Source organism: Eriocheir sinensis, chromosome 25 (genome assembly GCF_024679095.1).
Source record: "Eriocheir sinensis breed Jianghai 21 chromosome 25, ASM2467909v1, whole genome shotgun sequence".
Lineage (NCBI taxonomy): Eukaryota > Metazoa > Arthropoda > Malacostraca > Decapoda > Varunidae > Eriocheir > Eriocheir sinensis.
In genome coordinates, this window is record NC_066533.1 from 17524991 (window position 1) to 17541629 (window position 16639).

At 42.6% G+C, this 16639-nt stretch overlaps 1 protein-coding gene across 2 annotated transcripts in view; it reads right to left on the reverse strand.

Annotated features, from left to right (window-relative positions):
- Positions 1–16639, reverse strand: part of LOC127003520 (inactive ubiquitin carboxyl-terminal hydrolase MINDY-4B-like) — a 55380-nt gene that overhangs the window by 5312 nt on the left and 33429 nt on the right. The window contains exons 3-7 of one of the 2 annotated variants that reach the window (XM_050870349.1): positions 10448–10573; positions 3260–3348; positions 2709–2932; positions 1817–1982; positions 940–1005 (exon numbers count right to left, since the gene is read on the reverse strand). In XM_050870349.1, coding sequence (XP_050726306.1) covers positions 940–1005; positions 1817–1982; positions 2709–2932; positions 3260–3348; positions 10448–10573 — 671 coding nt within the window. The remainder of the gene's footprint in view (positions 1–939; positions 1006–1816; positions 1983–2708; positions 2933–3259; positions 3349–10447; positions 10574–16639) is intronic. The other variant, XM_050870350.1, reaches the window with a different exon arrangement.

Consider the following 16639-nt stretch of genomic DNA (forward strand, 5'->3'; position numbering starts at 1 on the left):
TGGAAAAAAAAAGGAATAATGAAATAGATAGATGAATAAGTAAAATAAATAACGAAAGTAAAAATAAAATAGTGACGCTTTCGACTCTCACAAAGGGGAAAGGACAAGAAAGAGAATGCATAATAAAGGAAAATTGGGCTAGATGGGGATAGAGATGACGTTAAATAAAGATAATTGAAAGGAACCGAAAGAAAGAGAGAGCGTAAGAAGCGTGTATATGGTGGAAAGATTAAGAAAAGAAGAAAATAATATGGAAAGGAAATTGAATGCATGACGGAAGAAAAGAGAAGAAAGGAAATGGATGATGGAGGAAAACTAGACAAGAGATGAAGTAAAATAAGAAAAAAGATGAAAGGAAGGAAAGCGAAGGAAGTGTGTGTATGGTGGAGAGATGAAATAAAGAAAATAAAAAGGAAATCAAAGCAAGACGGAAGAAAAGACAAGAAAGGAAATGCATAATGGAGGAAAATTGGACCAGAGAAGAAGTAAAATGTGAAAAAAAAGATAATTGCATGGTGGATGAAAGGAAAGAAAAGCGAAGGGAGAAAGAACAAATATATAGGACTTTAATTATATGACGGAAGAAAAGACAAGAAAGGAAATGGATAATGGAGGAAAATTAGGCAAGAGGTGAAGTAAAATCAGAAGAAAAGACATAAGAAAAAGATAATTGCATGTCGTATGAAAGGAAAGAAAAGGAGAGGAAGCGTATGGAAGCGAAATGGATAATGAAGAAAAATTAGACGAGATGAAGTTAAATAAAAAGAAAAGGTGTAAGAAAAAGATAATTGCATGTCGGATGAAAGGAAAGAAAGGGAAGGGAGGCGTGTGGAAGCGAGGGACGGTAAAGTTAAGGGGTTTGAGGGAAGCAATCAAAGGTCAATGAGGTGTGAGTGTTCAGACAGACGGACAGACAGACAGACAGGTCGATAGGCTCACCTCAAACAGGTATTTCTTGACCGTGAACTTGACCTCCTCGTAACTGCCAAGGTTGAAGGTCACCACCTGAAAGAGTTCGTGGAAGAGTTCAAAGCTAAGTCGAAAATGGTAGCAATGGTCTTGATTTCATTATATCGGGTTTGCCGGGAAGCACACGACACTGACCTATCTTTCGGCCACTCCTCTAACTCTTTTTAGGAGCAGAGAGTAGCGGGCTTTTTTTTTCATATTTGTCTCCTTTTTTTATGCCCTTGAACCCAAGCCGAAAATAATAGAAATGGTCTTGATTTCATTTTATTGGGTTTGCCGGGAAGCACACGACACTGACCTATCTTTCGGCCACTCCTCTAACTCTTTTTAGGAGCAGTGAGTAGCGGGCTTTTTTTTCATATTTGTTTCCTTTTTTTTATGCCTTTGAACTGACTCCTTTGCTGTAAAAAAAAAAAGTAGCACCCTCTAGCGTGATTTTTTTAGTATTATAGAAATTTGTGTAAAGTTCAGCATATGTATTGATGGAATTTGCATTTTTTTTTTATTCAAGGAAACTTTTTATTTATTTGTTTATTTCTAGCTATGTCAAAACTTGCAAAGGGTGACACAACATTTCCTAAGGGTTAGTGTGTGTGTGTGTGTGTGTGTGTGTGTGTGTGTGTGTGTGTGTGTGTGTGTGTGTAAAGATGTTTGGTCATAACTATACCTTACCTACGAAATTATGAACGAATGACCTTTTTGAGCAAGTCCTTAAAAAAAAAAAATAGTGTGTGTATATGTGTGCATAGGTGTGTGTGTTTGCCCCCCGCCCCACCTTCCCTCCCGCCCCCCGCCTTTCTCCGCCCCCAGCTCCCCCCCCCCCCCCCACGCCCCTCCCGCCCCCCACCTTCTCCGTGCAGCCGTCGTCCATGTACTGCGGGTCATCCGAGGTGTTGGCGTCGCCGTGGGCCAGGCAGAGCACCGCCTGCTGCCGCCCCCCCGCCGTCCACAACACGTCACTCAGCGCCCCAATCAGCGCCTCCACCTGCGCCGCCCGCGTCGTGCGTAGCAACCTGGGGAAGATGAGGAGGATGTGAGGGAAGCACACCTGGTCTTGATGAGGCACGGAGACTGAAGTACATGATAAAAGAGAGAGAGAGAGAGAAAGAACGCTGCAGTACATGAAAAAAAAAAAAAATTACAGATGTTTAGAATATGGTCCTCCCTGGAAATTAAGGAAAACGGGACCAGCAAACAACCTAGCACCTGGTCTTGATGAGGCACACCTGGTCTTGATGAGGCACGGAGACTTCAGTACATGATAAAAGAGAGAGAGAAAGAACGCTGCAGTACATGAAACAAATTACAGGTGTATAGAATATGGTCCTCCCTGGAAATGAAAGAAAACGGGACCAGCAAACAACCTAGCAGTACTTCGCCAGCAACCTTGAACCAACCCTCTCAGTCTAGCCTTGGGAGGAGTAGGAGGAGGAGACCAGAGTAGAGGAAGGAAGTGACCATGGTAGTGCTTTTCGAGGAGGAGCAGGAAACAAGACAGAGAAGGAGACTGAAGTAGAAGAAGGAAACGACAATGCTAGTGATTTTAAAGGAGGACAAAAAGATACTGGAGAAGATTAAGTGTATACCGCGACGAACTGGGAGAAAGACGAAGAAGGAGGAGAAGAAGGAAAAGGAGACTGAAGTAAAGAAAGGAAGTAAACACGTCGATGACACTGGAGGAAGAGGAAAGAAGACAAAAAGAGGCAGAAAACGAAGCAGAAAACACTAAACTCACTCACTTCGGAATATCAGCAACAGCACCAAGTTTCCTGGAGCTGAAGAGGAGGTGCTTGAGAACGTAGGCTTGGACGCACATGAGGAGGCCCTTCGTGCTGCAGTTTGGGACCCTGAGACCGTAAGCCTGAGCCGTGCCCGCGTCGTAGAAGGAGAAGGGGTGTTGCAGCCACTCGCCAAGGGAAAACGGTTGGATGTCAGCTGCCCCGAAGACCACCATACGAAGCTCCTGTGTGATGGGTGAGTGGGTGAGTGGGTGGATGAGAGAGAGAGAGAGAGAGAGAGAGAGAGAGAGAGAGAGATAGTTCGATAGTTAGTTAACGGACATAATTATTTGAATGAAGAGTATTAAAATGAGAGGTATTGTTTAAAAGTAACTGCTTTTATGTTGTTTTATGCAGGCTTTTTTTTTATACATATATCCATGGTGCACACACACACACACACACACACACACACACACACACACACACACACACACACACACACACAAACACACCTCTCTCTCTCTCTCTCTCTCTCTCTCTCTCTCTCTCTCTCTCTCTCTCTCTCTCACCGTGGCTGTCTCCTGTGATATAGGCTCGGCCCCGACTATGGACACGCGTCGTATGCAAGATCTGCTCCTGCTGGGGTAGAGCACGTGTTCTGGGGGCACGTGGAGAGGGAGGGCACGTGTTAGACTGGAGAGTGGCGAAAGGGGGAAGGTAGGAGGGGGAATATAGGGGAAGATGGAGTAAATGATTGAGGGTAGGGAGGAAGGGAAGGGGGTATAGAGGAGTGGAAAAGTAGGAGGGTGAGGAGAAGGGAGGGAGAAGGATGAGGACGAGGAGGAGGAGTGAATATAGGGGAAGATGGAGTAAATGATTGGGGGTAGGGAGGAAGGGAAGGAGGTATAGAGGAGTGGGAAAAAAAGGAGGGTGAGGAGAAGGATGAGGACGTGGACGAGGAGGAGGAGGAGAAGGAGACATGGTATATAATAAAGCGTAGATTTGACACGTTATAAAGAAAAAAGAGAAAAAAAAACAATCAGATGTGGAGAGGAGGAAAGGAAAGATAAAAATATGAGCAATAATGTGTTTACAATGAGAATAAGTTGCAAATTTTAATCATAATAAGGAAATTCAGGAGTTGTTTTTATATTACACAGATCATTAGGTATAGTGTTAAATTTGTATATAATCAACACATTAAAATATATATCGTTATTATGTATGTTCATTTACTTACTTGTCCATGTGTTGTAGTAGCATCTTAGTGTGTAACAAGGGGCGGTATGATGCAGGTGAAGGGGGATGTGTGGTACAGGTGTAGGGATGTTAACTGCAGGTGTGATAATTGCGTGTTAGGTGAGGTGTGTCAGGTATAGTACAGGTGTGGGCAGGTATATTACAGGTGTGGGCAGGTGTGGTAACGTGAGAAGGTGAATATCTGTCAGGTGTTATTTACAGGTGACTTAAGGTGAGGTAAAGTTGGGTAATGTACATCTGTCTAACTATCTATCTATCTATCTATCTATCTATATTTCTATCTCTGTGTCTCTGTTTTGTCTTTCTTTCTATATCTTCCTCTCTATGTCCCTCTATACAGGTATGGGCAGGTAAGATGGTTAGTTGTCAGGTGTTATACAGGTGACATGGGGTGAACTGCAGGTAAAGTGGAAAGGATATACAGGTGTTGGAAGGAAGGTGTATATACAGAAAGAACCTTATCAAGAAGCCTTATGTACCCTTGGCCTTTGCATATGGTGGAGACCCTTAACCCGGTAGCTGCGGGGATCATGTTTCTTAATTAAAGGTCCCTCTAAGCGAATTAATGAAAAAAAAATCATCACTCACACATACCATTCCATAACATATATCAACGCATTTGTGATCAGTTTATGCATCATCTATTTTGGGGGGTCTTTATCATGACAAAAATTTGGCCCGTCGCTGCTACACGGTAAAGCCACAAATTTGGCCCGTCGCTGCTACCGGGTTAAGCCAAGCACCAATGAAATAGCCTAGACCAATATTCACTCTTTTAAACTGTCGGAGAGAATGAAAACTGTGTAAGTATTTCCGTGGATATTTTTGTTTTCGTTTTGTGTATTTTGCTTCGGTGTTTTCTTATGCTTTTATTTAATCTACGTTTCCTTATCATTCTCCTATCTTTGTGTTTTTATTTACGTTTATACAAGCTGGGTTTTTCTTATCTATTAACTTTCATGTTATTTTTTTTTTCTTTTGCATATTCAAATTATTGTAAGGATTTTTTTTTCATGGGGGGGGGCGGTGGGGGCTCGTAGCACTCTATTCTCCCCCCTTCCTTTGATCCGGCTATGTGTTTATGTGAAGGGGGGTGAGGAGAGGGGAGGGGGGTGCGTGAGATGCAGTCATGTTGGGGGGGGGGTGGAGGGGGTGAGAAAGGGTCAAATAAGAGTGTCGCGTGTCTGGGTGCTTTGAGAGAGAGAGAGAGAGAGAGAGAGAGAGAGAGAGAGAGAGAGAGAGAGAGAGTGAGAGCGAGACGGGGGGGAAGGAGGAAGGAAGGAGAAGAGAGGAAAAAAGTGATGAATAAATGAAATGATGAAGAGAAGAGAGGAAAGGAAAGGAAGAAGGAAGAAGAATAGCATCAGAGAGAGAGAGAGAGAGAGAGAGAGAGAGAGAGAGAGAGAGAGAGAGAGAGAGAGAGAGAGAGAGAGAGAGAGAGAGAGGATAGAGAATAGAGATTGCAACCACCAACTCTTTATATTTTTATTCTGCAATTCGGAGCGAGTCAAAAGACGTAATGAGACTGACTGGAACGAAGACTTTTTTGTGATGGTGCCGCGCTGATGGACTCCCTCGACGGGCCAAAGGGACGGTTTAGGCGGGAGGGAGATCTGAAGGTGACCGAAGGATGGGAAGGGATGAAGGATTACCAGGATAGATCGACACATTGCTGGTATTTGATGGGAAGTTAGAAGGAAAGATACGAATTAGATGGGAAATTTACTAGAAAGAATTAAGTTTAAGGATTGGAATTTGAATAGAAGTTTACTTAAAAGAGTTGAAGTTTAAGGGTCGGAATTTGAAGAGAAGATAATTAAATGGAGTTGAAGTTTAGGGATTAGAATTTGAATAGAAGTTGAATGAAAAGAGTTGAAGTTTAAGGACTGGAATTTGAATAGAAGTTTACTGAAAAGAGTTAAAGTTTAAGGGTCGGAATTTGGTGGGATTACTTGAAAATTTACTGGAAAGAGATGAAGTTTAGCGGTTGAAATAAATCTGACTAAAACTTTATTGGGAAAAGGTAAAGTTTGACGTTAAAAATATCTTGAGTTTAATGAAGGAAAAACAAACTTACAACAGATCCTGAAGGTGACTTTGGGTTTATTGAGGACAAAATCATGCTACCATTTAGAGTGTAAGGTTGCTGAAAAAGATAGAAATTTGAAAGAATGTTTAATAGGAGGCTTATTAGTGAGAGGTGAAAAAATGACTCCCAGGAATTAAGAAAAATGTTTGAATCGTACCCAAAAGTGTGTGTTTGTGGTGTTTAGGGACGCGTGAAGGACCCAATTACCTGCTTTAATTAAGGTGAAGAAAATAGGTGTGTATATGCAGACCTATTTATTTTGTCTTCACTTTTGTTTAATTTGTGAGAAAGAATTTTAAAGTTTTATATATTTTTGTGGATTTTTTTTGTTTTCGTTTTGTTTGTTTTGATTTTTTTGTAAATTTGGTTTTTCGTTTTGTCTGTTTTGATTTCGTGTTTTTTTTATAATTTGATTTGTTTTGTTTTTTACTTCTATTTAATCTACGTTTCTATATTATTTTCCTATCTACGTATTTTTTTGGGGAATTTACATAGGTACGTTTTTATACAGTCACGTTCATACAAGCTTTTTATTAATCTACTAACGTTCATGTTCGCTTTTTGTGTGTTCGAACGTTTTTTTTTTGTCCTCATGCGTGTTGTGTCATTTTATTTCTCATGCACGTTTGTTTGTGTGTGTGTGAACGTTTCTCTGTCTATTCATGCACTTTTTTTTGTCTACATGCAGATGCTACTATAGTACACACACACACACACACACACACACACACACACACACACATCTATCCATCCATCCTGATATACACACATACATACTGTACATACATACATACATACATACATACATACACACATACACGGAAGTCACGCAAAGGCAGATATGAGAGAAAAAAAGCCTCAAACAAACAACAACAACAACAACAACAACAACAACAGCAGCAGCAACAGCAACAACAACAACAACAACAACAACAACAACAACAACAACAAAAACAACAACAACAGGGATAACCAAAAATAAAATGATACAAAGATAAAGAAGAAGAAAAAAAAAAGAAAATCGCTTATGTTTCGTGTCAAGACATTTACTCGGATCTTTTTTTCCCTCACAAAGGTCACATTACAGTTTATGTCATTATGGGCTAAGAGGTCAAGGATCCGTGGGAGGGAGGGATGGAGAGGAGGGAGACAGACAGGGCGGTAGGAGTGGGTGTGAAGCTCCTAATGGTCAGTGGGTAAATGGGCGGGTAGCTTATGGGAGGGAGGGTGGATTCTAGGTAAACTATTTAGCCATCAGAAAGGAAAGGCCAGAGAGAGAGAGAGAGGGAAGGGCTGAAGGACTGATGTGAAAGGGATAGAGAGGCAGGAGTGGGGCAAGGAAAGGAAGAACAGAGAGAATAAAACAGGATAAAAAAAAGCGGTTCAGATTGAAGATAAGAACAGGGGAAGGATGAGATGAAAGGGCTGAAGGGTTGATGGGGGATAGAGAGGCAGGAGCGAGGCAAGGAAAGGAAGAACAGAGAGGATAAAACAGGATAAAAAAAAGCAGTGGAGATTGAAGATAAGAACAGGGGAGGGATGAGATGGAAGGGCTGAAGGGTTGATGGGAAAGAAGGTGAAGGGAGACGGTAGATGACTGTCAGTACTCTCCATCGTCCAGTCTTGCAATCAGTCCGTCTCATAACTGGTCAATAGCTCGACAGGTGGAACAGTTAAAACGTTTGGAACATTTACTTAGTCACTTTGCATTATGAGAGGTTGTAGGGGAAGTAGATTCAGTATTTATCATTGAATCAACTGGCCCTTCCGTACGTATTTTTCTGATTATATTTCCTCCCTTCTCCCTCCTTCACCCCGCCGCGCCCCGCCCCGTCTCTTTCTCCCCTCCTTCCTTTGTGTAAAGATATAAGGGAAGGACATTAGTTTAAAGGCCTCAGCTTGGCGTGGGTTTAAGCACAGCCTTCACTCTGTTTATTGATCCATTAAGCGGCTTATCACGGAGTTTACCTGAGTTTAGTAATTACCACATGAAGCTTTACAGACACCATTCCTTACCTGTTTATGGCAATGCAGTCTTAATTGTCTCTACAGGTAAGCCAACAGGTAACACATATCATTAAGCTACACACCTGTTAGAGCCATACAGTAACTTTCACTCTCTCTACACGAAAGCAAACAGGTAACTTATATAATCAAGCCACATACCTGTTAGAGCCATACATTCTACTTTCCCTTTCTCACGTACACACTCTACAGGTAAGCCAACAGGTAACACATTTCATTAAGCTACACACCTGTTAGAGCCACACAGTAACTTTCACTCTCTCTACACGAAAGCAAACAGGTAACATATATAATCAAGCCACTCACCTGTTAAAGCCATACATTCTACTCTCCCTTTTTCACATAAACACTCTACAGGTAAGCCAACAGGTAACACATATCATCAAGCTTCACACCTATTATGGCGATGATCTACTTTCGCTTTCTCAGGTTACATATACTCTACACATTACACATTACAGGTACAGACAGGTAAAGGTGTTAGTTAATTCACCTGGAAGCCTTTGAACAGAACCTTACCATTTACTACGGTACAATATACTACACAACAATAGCATCAAATTAGCATTCTTCTACACTACACTCTACACAGTTAGCTAATTCAACACGGAAGCCCAATTAACAGAACCTTACCAGTCACTACGATACAGTTACTACACATAGCTTCAAACCAACAGTCATATCTAGTCTCTACACTACACTCTACACAGTTATCAATACACTCTACTCGCTACACAGTTTAATTAAAATCACTACGCATTAACCTCCTATGTAGTCTGATAATAGCTACACAACTCTACATATATATCAGCCACTTGGTCACACACACACACACACACACACACACACATACAACCCTCTACTCATGTATCAGCCAACACTACTACACAGCACAACAAAGTACCTCTTCTACACAAATCCCTGGCGTCCCATCGTGTGCCTCGCGTGTTGGTCTTGCTAAGGAAAGTGTGCTAACGACGGGAGTAATTTGTGTGGACTATGCGAGGTAAATCATTGTTAAGTACGTTGATGGTGTGATGGGCTTAAATTATGCCTTTTTTTGTTTAGGTTTTGTTCTTGTGTTTGTAGTTGTAGTAGTGGTGGTTGTAGTAGTAGTAGCAGCAGTAGTAGTAGTAGTAGTAGTAGTTAATGATAGACTATGCTTATACTTATAACGTACACTTTTATGGTTATTCGGTAGCATTATTAGATATGTGTGTGTGTGTGTGTGTGTGTGTGTGTGTGTGTGTGTGTGTGAGAGAGCATATTTGATCAAGGGAGAGGGAAGGGGAGGAGGGAAGGCAGGGGAAGAGGGGGAAGGGGAGGACAGGGAGCGAAAGACAGTCCCCAAATATCTGTTTAAAAAGGGAAGGTTGGGAAGGGAATGGAGCTCTAAATATAGCCTGCGAGAGAGAGAGAGAGAGAGAGAGAGAGAGAGAGAGAGAGAGAGAGAGAGAGAGAGAGAGAGAGAGAGAGAGAGAGAGAGAGAATTAAAGAGAGAGTTTCCAGGAATGTCGGCTTTAGTAGATATCATTAGGTTATGTTTAGAGACGCTGTAGTTCTATTAGTCATGAGACTCTGGCAGGGGGGTGATGGATACAACGGGGGGGAGGGGGGAGGGGCGGCCGCGGGGGACAGTAGGGGATATCGAGGTTCTGGAAGGCATCATGAAGCTGTATTTGGTGGACTTGGGGTTCTGTAAAAGGGGGAGTCTCTGGTAGGGGTGTGTGTGGGTTTGTGTGTGTGTGTGTGTGGGATATCGAAGTTCTGGAAGGGGCCTTGAGACTGTCTTTGGGATATGGTCTGTAGGGGTGTTCCAGTTAAGGTCATGTGGCTCTTTGATGGGGGGGTTAGTGGGTACCGTGGGTGTGTATGGGGGATGGTTTGTGGGGGATATCGAAGTTCTGGAAGGGGACTTGAGACTGTCTTTGGGATATGGTCTGTAGGGGTGTTCCAGTTAAGGTCATGTGGCTCTTTGGTGGGGGGGTTAGTGGGTACCGTGGGTGTGTATGGGGGATGGTTTGTGGGGGATATCGAAGTTCTGGAAGGGTGCTTGACTGCAACGTTGCCAGATTGTCGTACTCGGCCGATTATATTTCCCGACTTCTTACCCCTAAACTGTCTTCTGGGCTGCAATAACGAAACTCATTTATAGTTATCGTTAAAAGAGTTAGATTCTGATGTGTCTTGGCAATAGTTAGGCGTCAGAAACCGGTAAATACTATGCTCTGAGTACGACAATCTGGCAACGGTGGCCTTGAGGTTATCTTTGTGAGTTGGTTTGTAGGGGTGTTCCAGAAAAGGTCACGTGGCTCTTTGGTGGGGGGTTAGTGGGGGGGGGGTACCGTGGGTGTGTATGGGGGGTGGGGGGTGGGGGACTCACTGTGGGGGCGACGCGTCACGTTGTTCACCGTGGTCTGGGTCTGAACAACCTTCTTCACCAGCTTTTGGAAACCTCGTCTGCGCTCACCCTTCGCCTCCTCATCCTCAGGTTCGGGGGACGGCGACTCTGTGCGGACAAACACGTGGTTGGTGGCTGGACCGCCGCCTCACACCTCTCCTCCCCCTCCTCCTCCTGGCTTTCCTCCGTCAACTTCAAGAATAGGGAGGAGGAGGAGGAGGAGGATGCCACCCGTCTCTACTGGCAAGGTATGTTACACTCTCTTACCTGGACATTGTTATCTTCTTTTTCTTCTTCCTCCTCCCCTTCTCTTCCTCCTCCTCCTTGCTCCTCCTCCGTCAACTTCAAGAATGAGGAGGAGGACGAGGAGGAGGAAGAGGATGCCACCCGTCTCTACTGGCAAGGTATGTTACACTCTCTTACCTGGACATTGTTATTTTCTTTTTCTTCTTCCTCCTCCTCTTCTCTTCCTCCTTCTCCTTCTGTTTCTGCTCGTACCACTCCTCCTCCTCCGTCGACTTCAAGAATGAGGAGGAGGAGGAGGAGGAGGAGGAAGGGGTAAACGTTTCTAGACTCCTACCTTGGTTTTGATTTTCCTCTTCTTCCTCTTCCTCCTCCCCTTCTCCACCTCCTCCTCCTCCTCATGCTCCCTCTCCTGCTGTTGTTGCGTCCTCCCCATCACCCAGGAATGACGGAGACGAGGAGGAGGAGGAGGAGGAGGAGGAGGAGGGGGAGGTAAACGTATCTTCTGTCATATCTGGTTACACTCCTGCCTGTTATTGATCTTCCTCTTCTGCTTGTCATGTTCCTCTTCACCTTTTTTTTCCCTGCTTCTGCTTCTCTCTTTTTCTAAGGGGAGGAAATAGCCAAATGCCCTTTCCTCCCAGTACAGATTGCCTTCTCCTCCTCCTCCCGCTAAGGGCGTAATAAAAGCTTTAGTTTATTTCCCGTGATTATCTCCCTTTTTTATTCCTTTGTTCTGTGTAACCTTCCCTCGGTCCAAACTTACCCCCTATTAGCCTTAACCCATTTAACATCTTTTTTCGTCTCTCTGAAGCCCTAAGTGTGTAAGATAGACTAAGAAGTGAAACGAGGAATGACAGAATGAAGTGGACGTAATGTGGTCTTCAACACGATGGCATTTTAGAGTCAGTTAAACTACGTCTTTCTTGTCTCTCCAAAGCACGAAGGATATAGAAGAGACAGAGAAATGAGAGTGAAAGAAAGGATTGTAATATTTTTTTTTTATTGCACTACTTATTCTGGGTTTAAATTCACGCATTGACCTCTTAAATTCAGTCAGGAAGCTTCTAACATCACCTTTCTGAATCACTAAGACGCAACACATGACATGGAATGAGTGTGAGAGAAAGGAATGTTTTTTTTTTATATCTTATCATTGCACTACTTATTTCGGGATCAAATCTACGTAATGTCCTCTTAAATTCAGCCAGGAAGCTTCTAACATCACCTTTCTGAATCACTAAGACGCAACACATGACAAGGAATGAGTGAGAGAAAGGAATGTTTATTTTTTTTTATATCTTATCATTGCACTACTTATTTCGGGCTCAAATCTACGTAATGTCCTCTTAAATTCAATCAGGAAGCTTCTAACATCACCTTTCTGACTCACTAATTCACAACACAGACCAAGGAAAGAGTGTGAGAGAAAGGAATGTATTTTTTTTATATCTTATCGTTGCACTACTTATTCCGGGTTCATATCTACACATTGGCCTCTTAAATCCCTTCAAGAATCATCTAACTCGTCTTTCTGAATCAATAAGACACAACACAGACCAAGGAAAGAGTGTGAGAGAAAGGAATGTATTTTTTTTTATATCTTATCATTGCACTACTTATTCCGGGTTCAAATCTACACATTGGCCTCTTAAATCCCTTCAAGAATCATCTAACTCGTCTTTCTGAATCAATAAGACACAACACAGACAAAGGAATGACAAGGAATGAGTGTGAAAGAAAGGAATGTATATTTTTTATCTTTTAATAATGCACTACTTATTCCGGGTTCAAATCTACACAATGATCTCTTAAATTCCATCAAGGAGCATTTAACCCGCATTTCTGTAGCACTAAGACACGGCACAGACAGAGGAATGACACAGAAACGGACATTCATTCATATATTGTCCCTTTCCATTACTCAGAGGAATGACGCACAACGATATGCATTCCTGGACCGCCCCCTTCCATTGCTTCCTATAATCTAGTGTCTCTTGCTTCTCCGCGCCACACCCTATCACACGCTCTGCCAGTCATGTCCCTCTGTGCATGGCTGGTGTCTTTGTCTGTCTTTGTCTCGCTAGGGTTCAATCAGGCTTTATTCAGTAACTTAACTTCATTTTTCTATTTAATCTTTATCAGTTGTTACCTTATTCCTTCGCCCCTAACTACTATTACAACAACAACAACAACAACAACTACTACTACTACTACTACTACTACTACTGCTACTACTACTACTACTACTACTACTACTACTACTACTACTACTACTACTACTATTACTACTACTCAACCTTCTAAACTCTTCTCCCAACACGAAAATCCACGCAGACCATCCCCGAAATTCAAGCTCTTTCTCTCTTTTATCTCCTTATTTTCCTCTTTATCTCCACAAGCTGTACCCTCATCCTACCCTGCACTATTAATATGAACTCTCCCTCCCTCTCTCCCTCTCTCTCCCTCCCTCCTTAAGTCTAATTCCCAGAGTAACAGACACGCAGACACAGTTTAGGGCAGTCCACCTTTTCTGGGGGGCGTGGGTTAGCGGGTGCTTCTGTGTTTGGGGAAGATAAGGGAGTTTGAGTCTGCCTTCGGTCTTGATGCTAACGGACGTGAAGCGGAAGGAAAGGTGTTAGAGGAGAAGGAAGAGGAGGAGAAGAATGGGAGTGGAGGAGAGAAAGATAGACAAGAGAACAGGAGGTATAGGAGAAGGAGGAGGATGGAGATAGAAAGGAGGAAACAGGAGAAGAGATATAGGAGGAGGAGAAGGATGGAAATAGAAGAGAAAAAGGAAGGAAAGAGAAGAAGAGATGTTGGAGAGAAAAGGAGAAGGAGGAAGAAGCTGGAAGTAGAGAAGGAAGGGAAACAGGAGGGCAGGAGATATAGGAAAAGAAGGAAGAGAAGGAGGAGAGTGAAAGTAAAGGAGAGAAAAGGAAGAGAAACACAGAGAAAAAGTTGAAAAAATGGGAATAGAAAGCAAGAAGAGAAAATATGTAAAGAGTAATAATAATAATAATAATAATAATAATAATAATAATAATAATAATAATAATGATAACAAGCAACCACCAAGCAGCCAGCCATTTCAGCATTAACCTCAATCTGTCCTCATTTTAATTTTTCTTTTTTTTTCTTTTTGTCTTTTCGTCCGGAACTAAAACAAAACATGACCTTCCCGTGTTTGCTCATACAGTTTTGGTGGGCGAGTGAGTCTGTGACGCAGTTATTATTAGGGGACACACACACACACACACACAGAGTTCATACGGTTGACAGTAAGACGTTGACGAAGACTAGTGTGTGTCGAGGAGGAGGAAGAGAGGAGGAGGAGGAGGAGGAGGAGGAGAAGGAGGAGGAGGAGGAGGAGGAGGAGGAAATAATGTGTAGGAGAAATGAGAGGAAAAAAAAAACTGATTTCGGGAGGAAAAAGACAATAAAGAAAACGGAAAAAACAGGAAAAGAATCAAAGAAAACCTGATGAAAAAAAAGAAAATGGAAAGTGCAAAACCAAACCGCTCTCAGAAGTTTACAGGATCAAATCTCACCTTCCGATCCCATTCCTATAAGCGTTCGAACCCGTTTATAGCATTCGAAACTGTCCGTGATCCTGTTATTATCCTTGTCTACCTTTTATGACAGGGGGGCGGGACTGGACATGGAGGAGAGGGGGGGAGGGAGAAAGGAGGGAGGGAGGGGAGAGGAAAGGAAGAGGGGAGGGATGGGAGAGAGAGAAAAAGGAGGGAGGGAGGGGAGAGGAACGGAAGAGGGGAGGGAGGGGAAAGAGAAAAAAAGGAGGGAGGGAGGGGAGAGAAAAGAAAGAAGGAAGGGAAGGGAGAGAAAGGAAGGAGGGAGGAAGGGGAAAGAAAAGGAAGGAGGGAGGGAGGGGACAGAAAGGAAGGAGGGAGGGGAGAGAAAAGGAAAAGGGGAGAAAGGGGTACTCATCATAAGGGAGAGGGGGAGAGAAAAGGGGAGGAAAGGGTGAAGGGCAGGGAAGGGTACTATTGAATCTTAAGGGAAGGGGGAGAGAAAGAGGGAAGATTTGGACAGGGAGGAAAAGGGGAAGGGGTTGAGGTGAGGGGGTACTCTTGCGTCATAAGGGAACAGGTGTATTTTTAGTAACCAGGTGAGGGAGAGGAGACAGGTAAAGGGGGTTGAGAAGAGGAGGGGAGGGTAAGGGGGAGTCTGTTGCGTCATTCGTACCTAAGTGTTGCTAATCGTTGTGAAGGGAAATTGTGTTCTTTATGAGTTTTTTTTTTATTTAAAGGAAGTGATTTTTTTTGTGTGTGTGTGAGATTATTGTTTTGTTTTATTAATTTCTTTATTCGTTATTTTATTTGGGTTTCTTTTTCCGCTTGTTCTTGTTGTTCTTGTTCTTTATATTCTCGTCATTGCCGTTGTTTTTGTTGTTTTCTTTTCCTTCATTAGCATTATTTATGACTAAGAGGAATCATCTTATTATTTGAAGCCGACTTTTCATTCTTCTTCTTTACTTCTTCATCATATAAAGCTGTGTATGCATCAATTGTGTATGCATCAATTGTGTATGCATCCATTTTTATACATACTTTTTTTTTCCTTTTTGAACACACATTTCAGGATCATTATGTCTGTATGTATCTCTCCGTATCCTCCCCCCCTCCCCGTCTTCTAAACACATATTTCTTCACATTATTTCTCTTTCACTATATCAGCGTATTTTTCCCCTTTTCTTAACGCACACATTACCAGTATTTTTGTCTCTGCCTTTCTGTTAACTTCTTTATTCCTCTTTTGAACACTCATTTCCAGGATCTTTGTGTCTATGTCTCTTTGTATTTCCCTCCCTTTCCCTTCTGAACACACACATTTCCAGGATATTTGTCTCTTTATGTAACTACGTATATATTTCCCTCCATTTCCCTTTCTGAACACACACATTTCCAGGATCTTTGTGTCTATGTCTCTTCGTATATCCCAGCCTTTCCCTCTCTGAACACGCACATTTCCAGGATCTTTCTCTCTTTATGTAACTACGTATATATTTCCCTCCATTTCCCTTTCTGAACACACACATTTCCAGGATCTTTGTGTCTATGTCTCTTCGTATTTCCCTCCCTTTCCCTTTCTGAACACACACATTTCCAGGATCTTTGTGTCTATGTATCTTCGTATATCCCTCCCATTCCCTCTCAGAACACACACATTTCCAGGATATTTGTCTCTTTATGTAACTACGTATATATTTCCCTCCATTTCCCTTTCTGAACACACACATTGCCAGGATCTATCTCTCTTTCTGTCTCTACGTATATATTTCCCTTCCTTTTCCTTCAGAACACATACATTTCCAGGATCTTTCTCTCTCTTTATGTGTCCGTGTATTTCCCTCTTTCTAAACACACACAACACCCTGATCCTCGTGTGTGTCTCTCTCTGTGTCTGCCTCTCGTTCTCGTGTTCTCCCCTCATAAACATCGTTGCCACATAAACCAGAGTGTCGAGGGCGGGTGGCGGGGGTGAGTGCATGAGTGTCCGCCTTCTCTCCGTGCCTCATAAGTGCCACGCAGCGAAGGGAACACTTGGGCCTCACGGGACTTACGAGAAAACGCGAGATTATGCGAGACTCCGAAACAGGTCCTTTCGTTTGGCGTTTATGGAGGAGGAGGAGGAGTAGGAGGAGGAGGTGGAGGAGGAGGAAAGACTATGATTTGGATGTGGATTAGGAGCAAGGCAAAGATAAAGAGGAGACAAAATATGAGGGAGAAGGAGGTTAAGAAGAGGGGGAAGAGGAAGGAGAAGAAGAAGAAGAAGAAGAAGAAGAAGAAGAAGAAGAAGAAGAAGAAGAAGAAGAAGAAGAAGAAGAAGAAGAAGAAGAAGAAGAAGAAGAGGAATAATAATAATAATAATAATAATAATAATAATAATAATAATAATAATAATAATAAT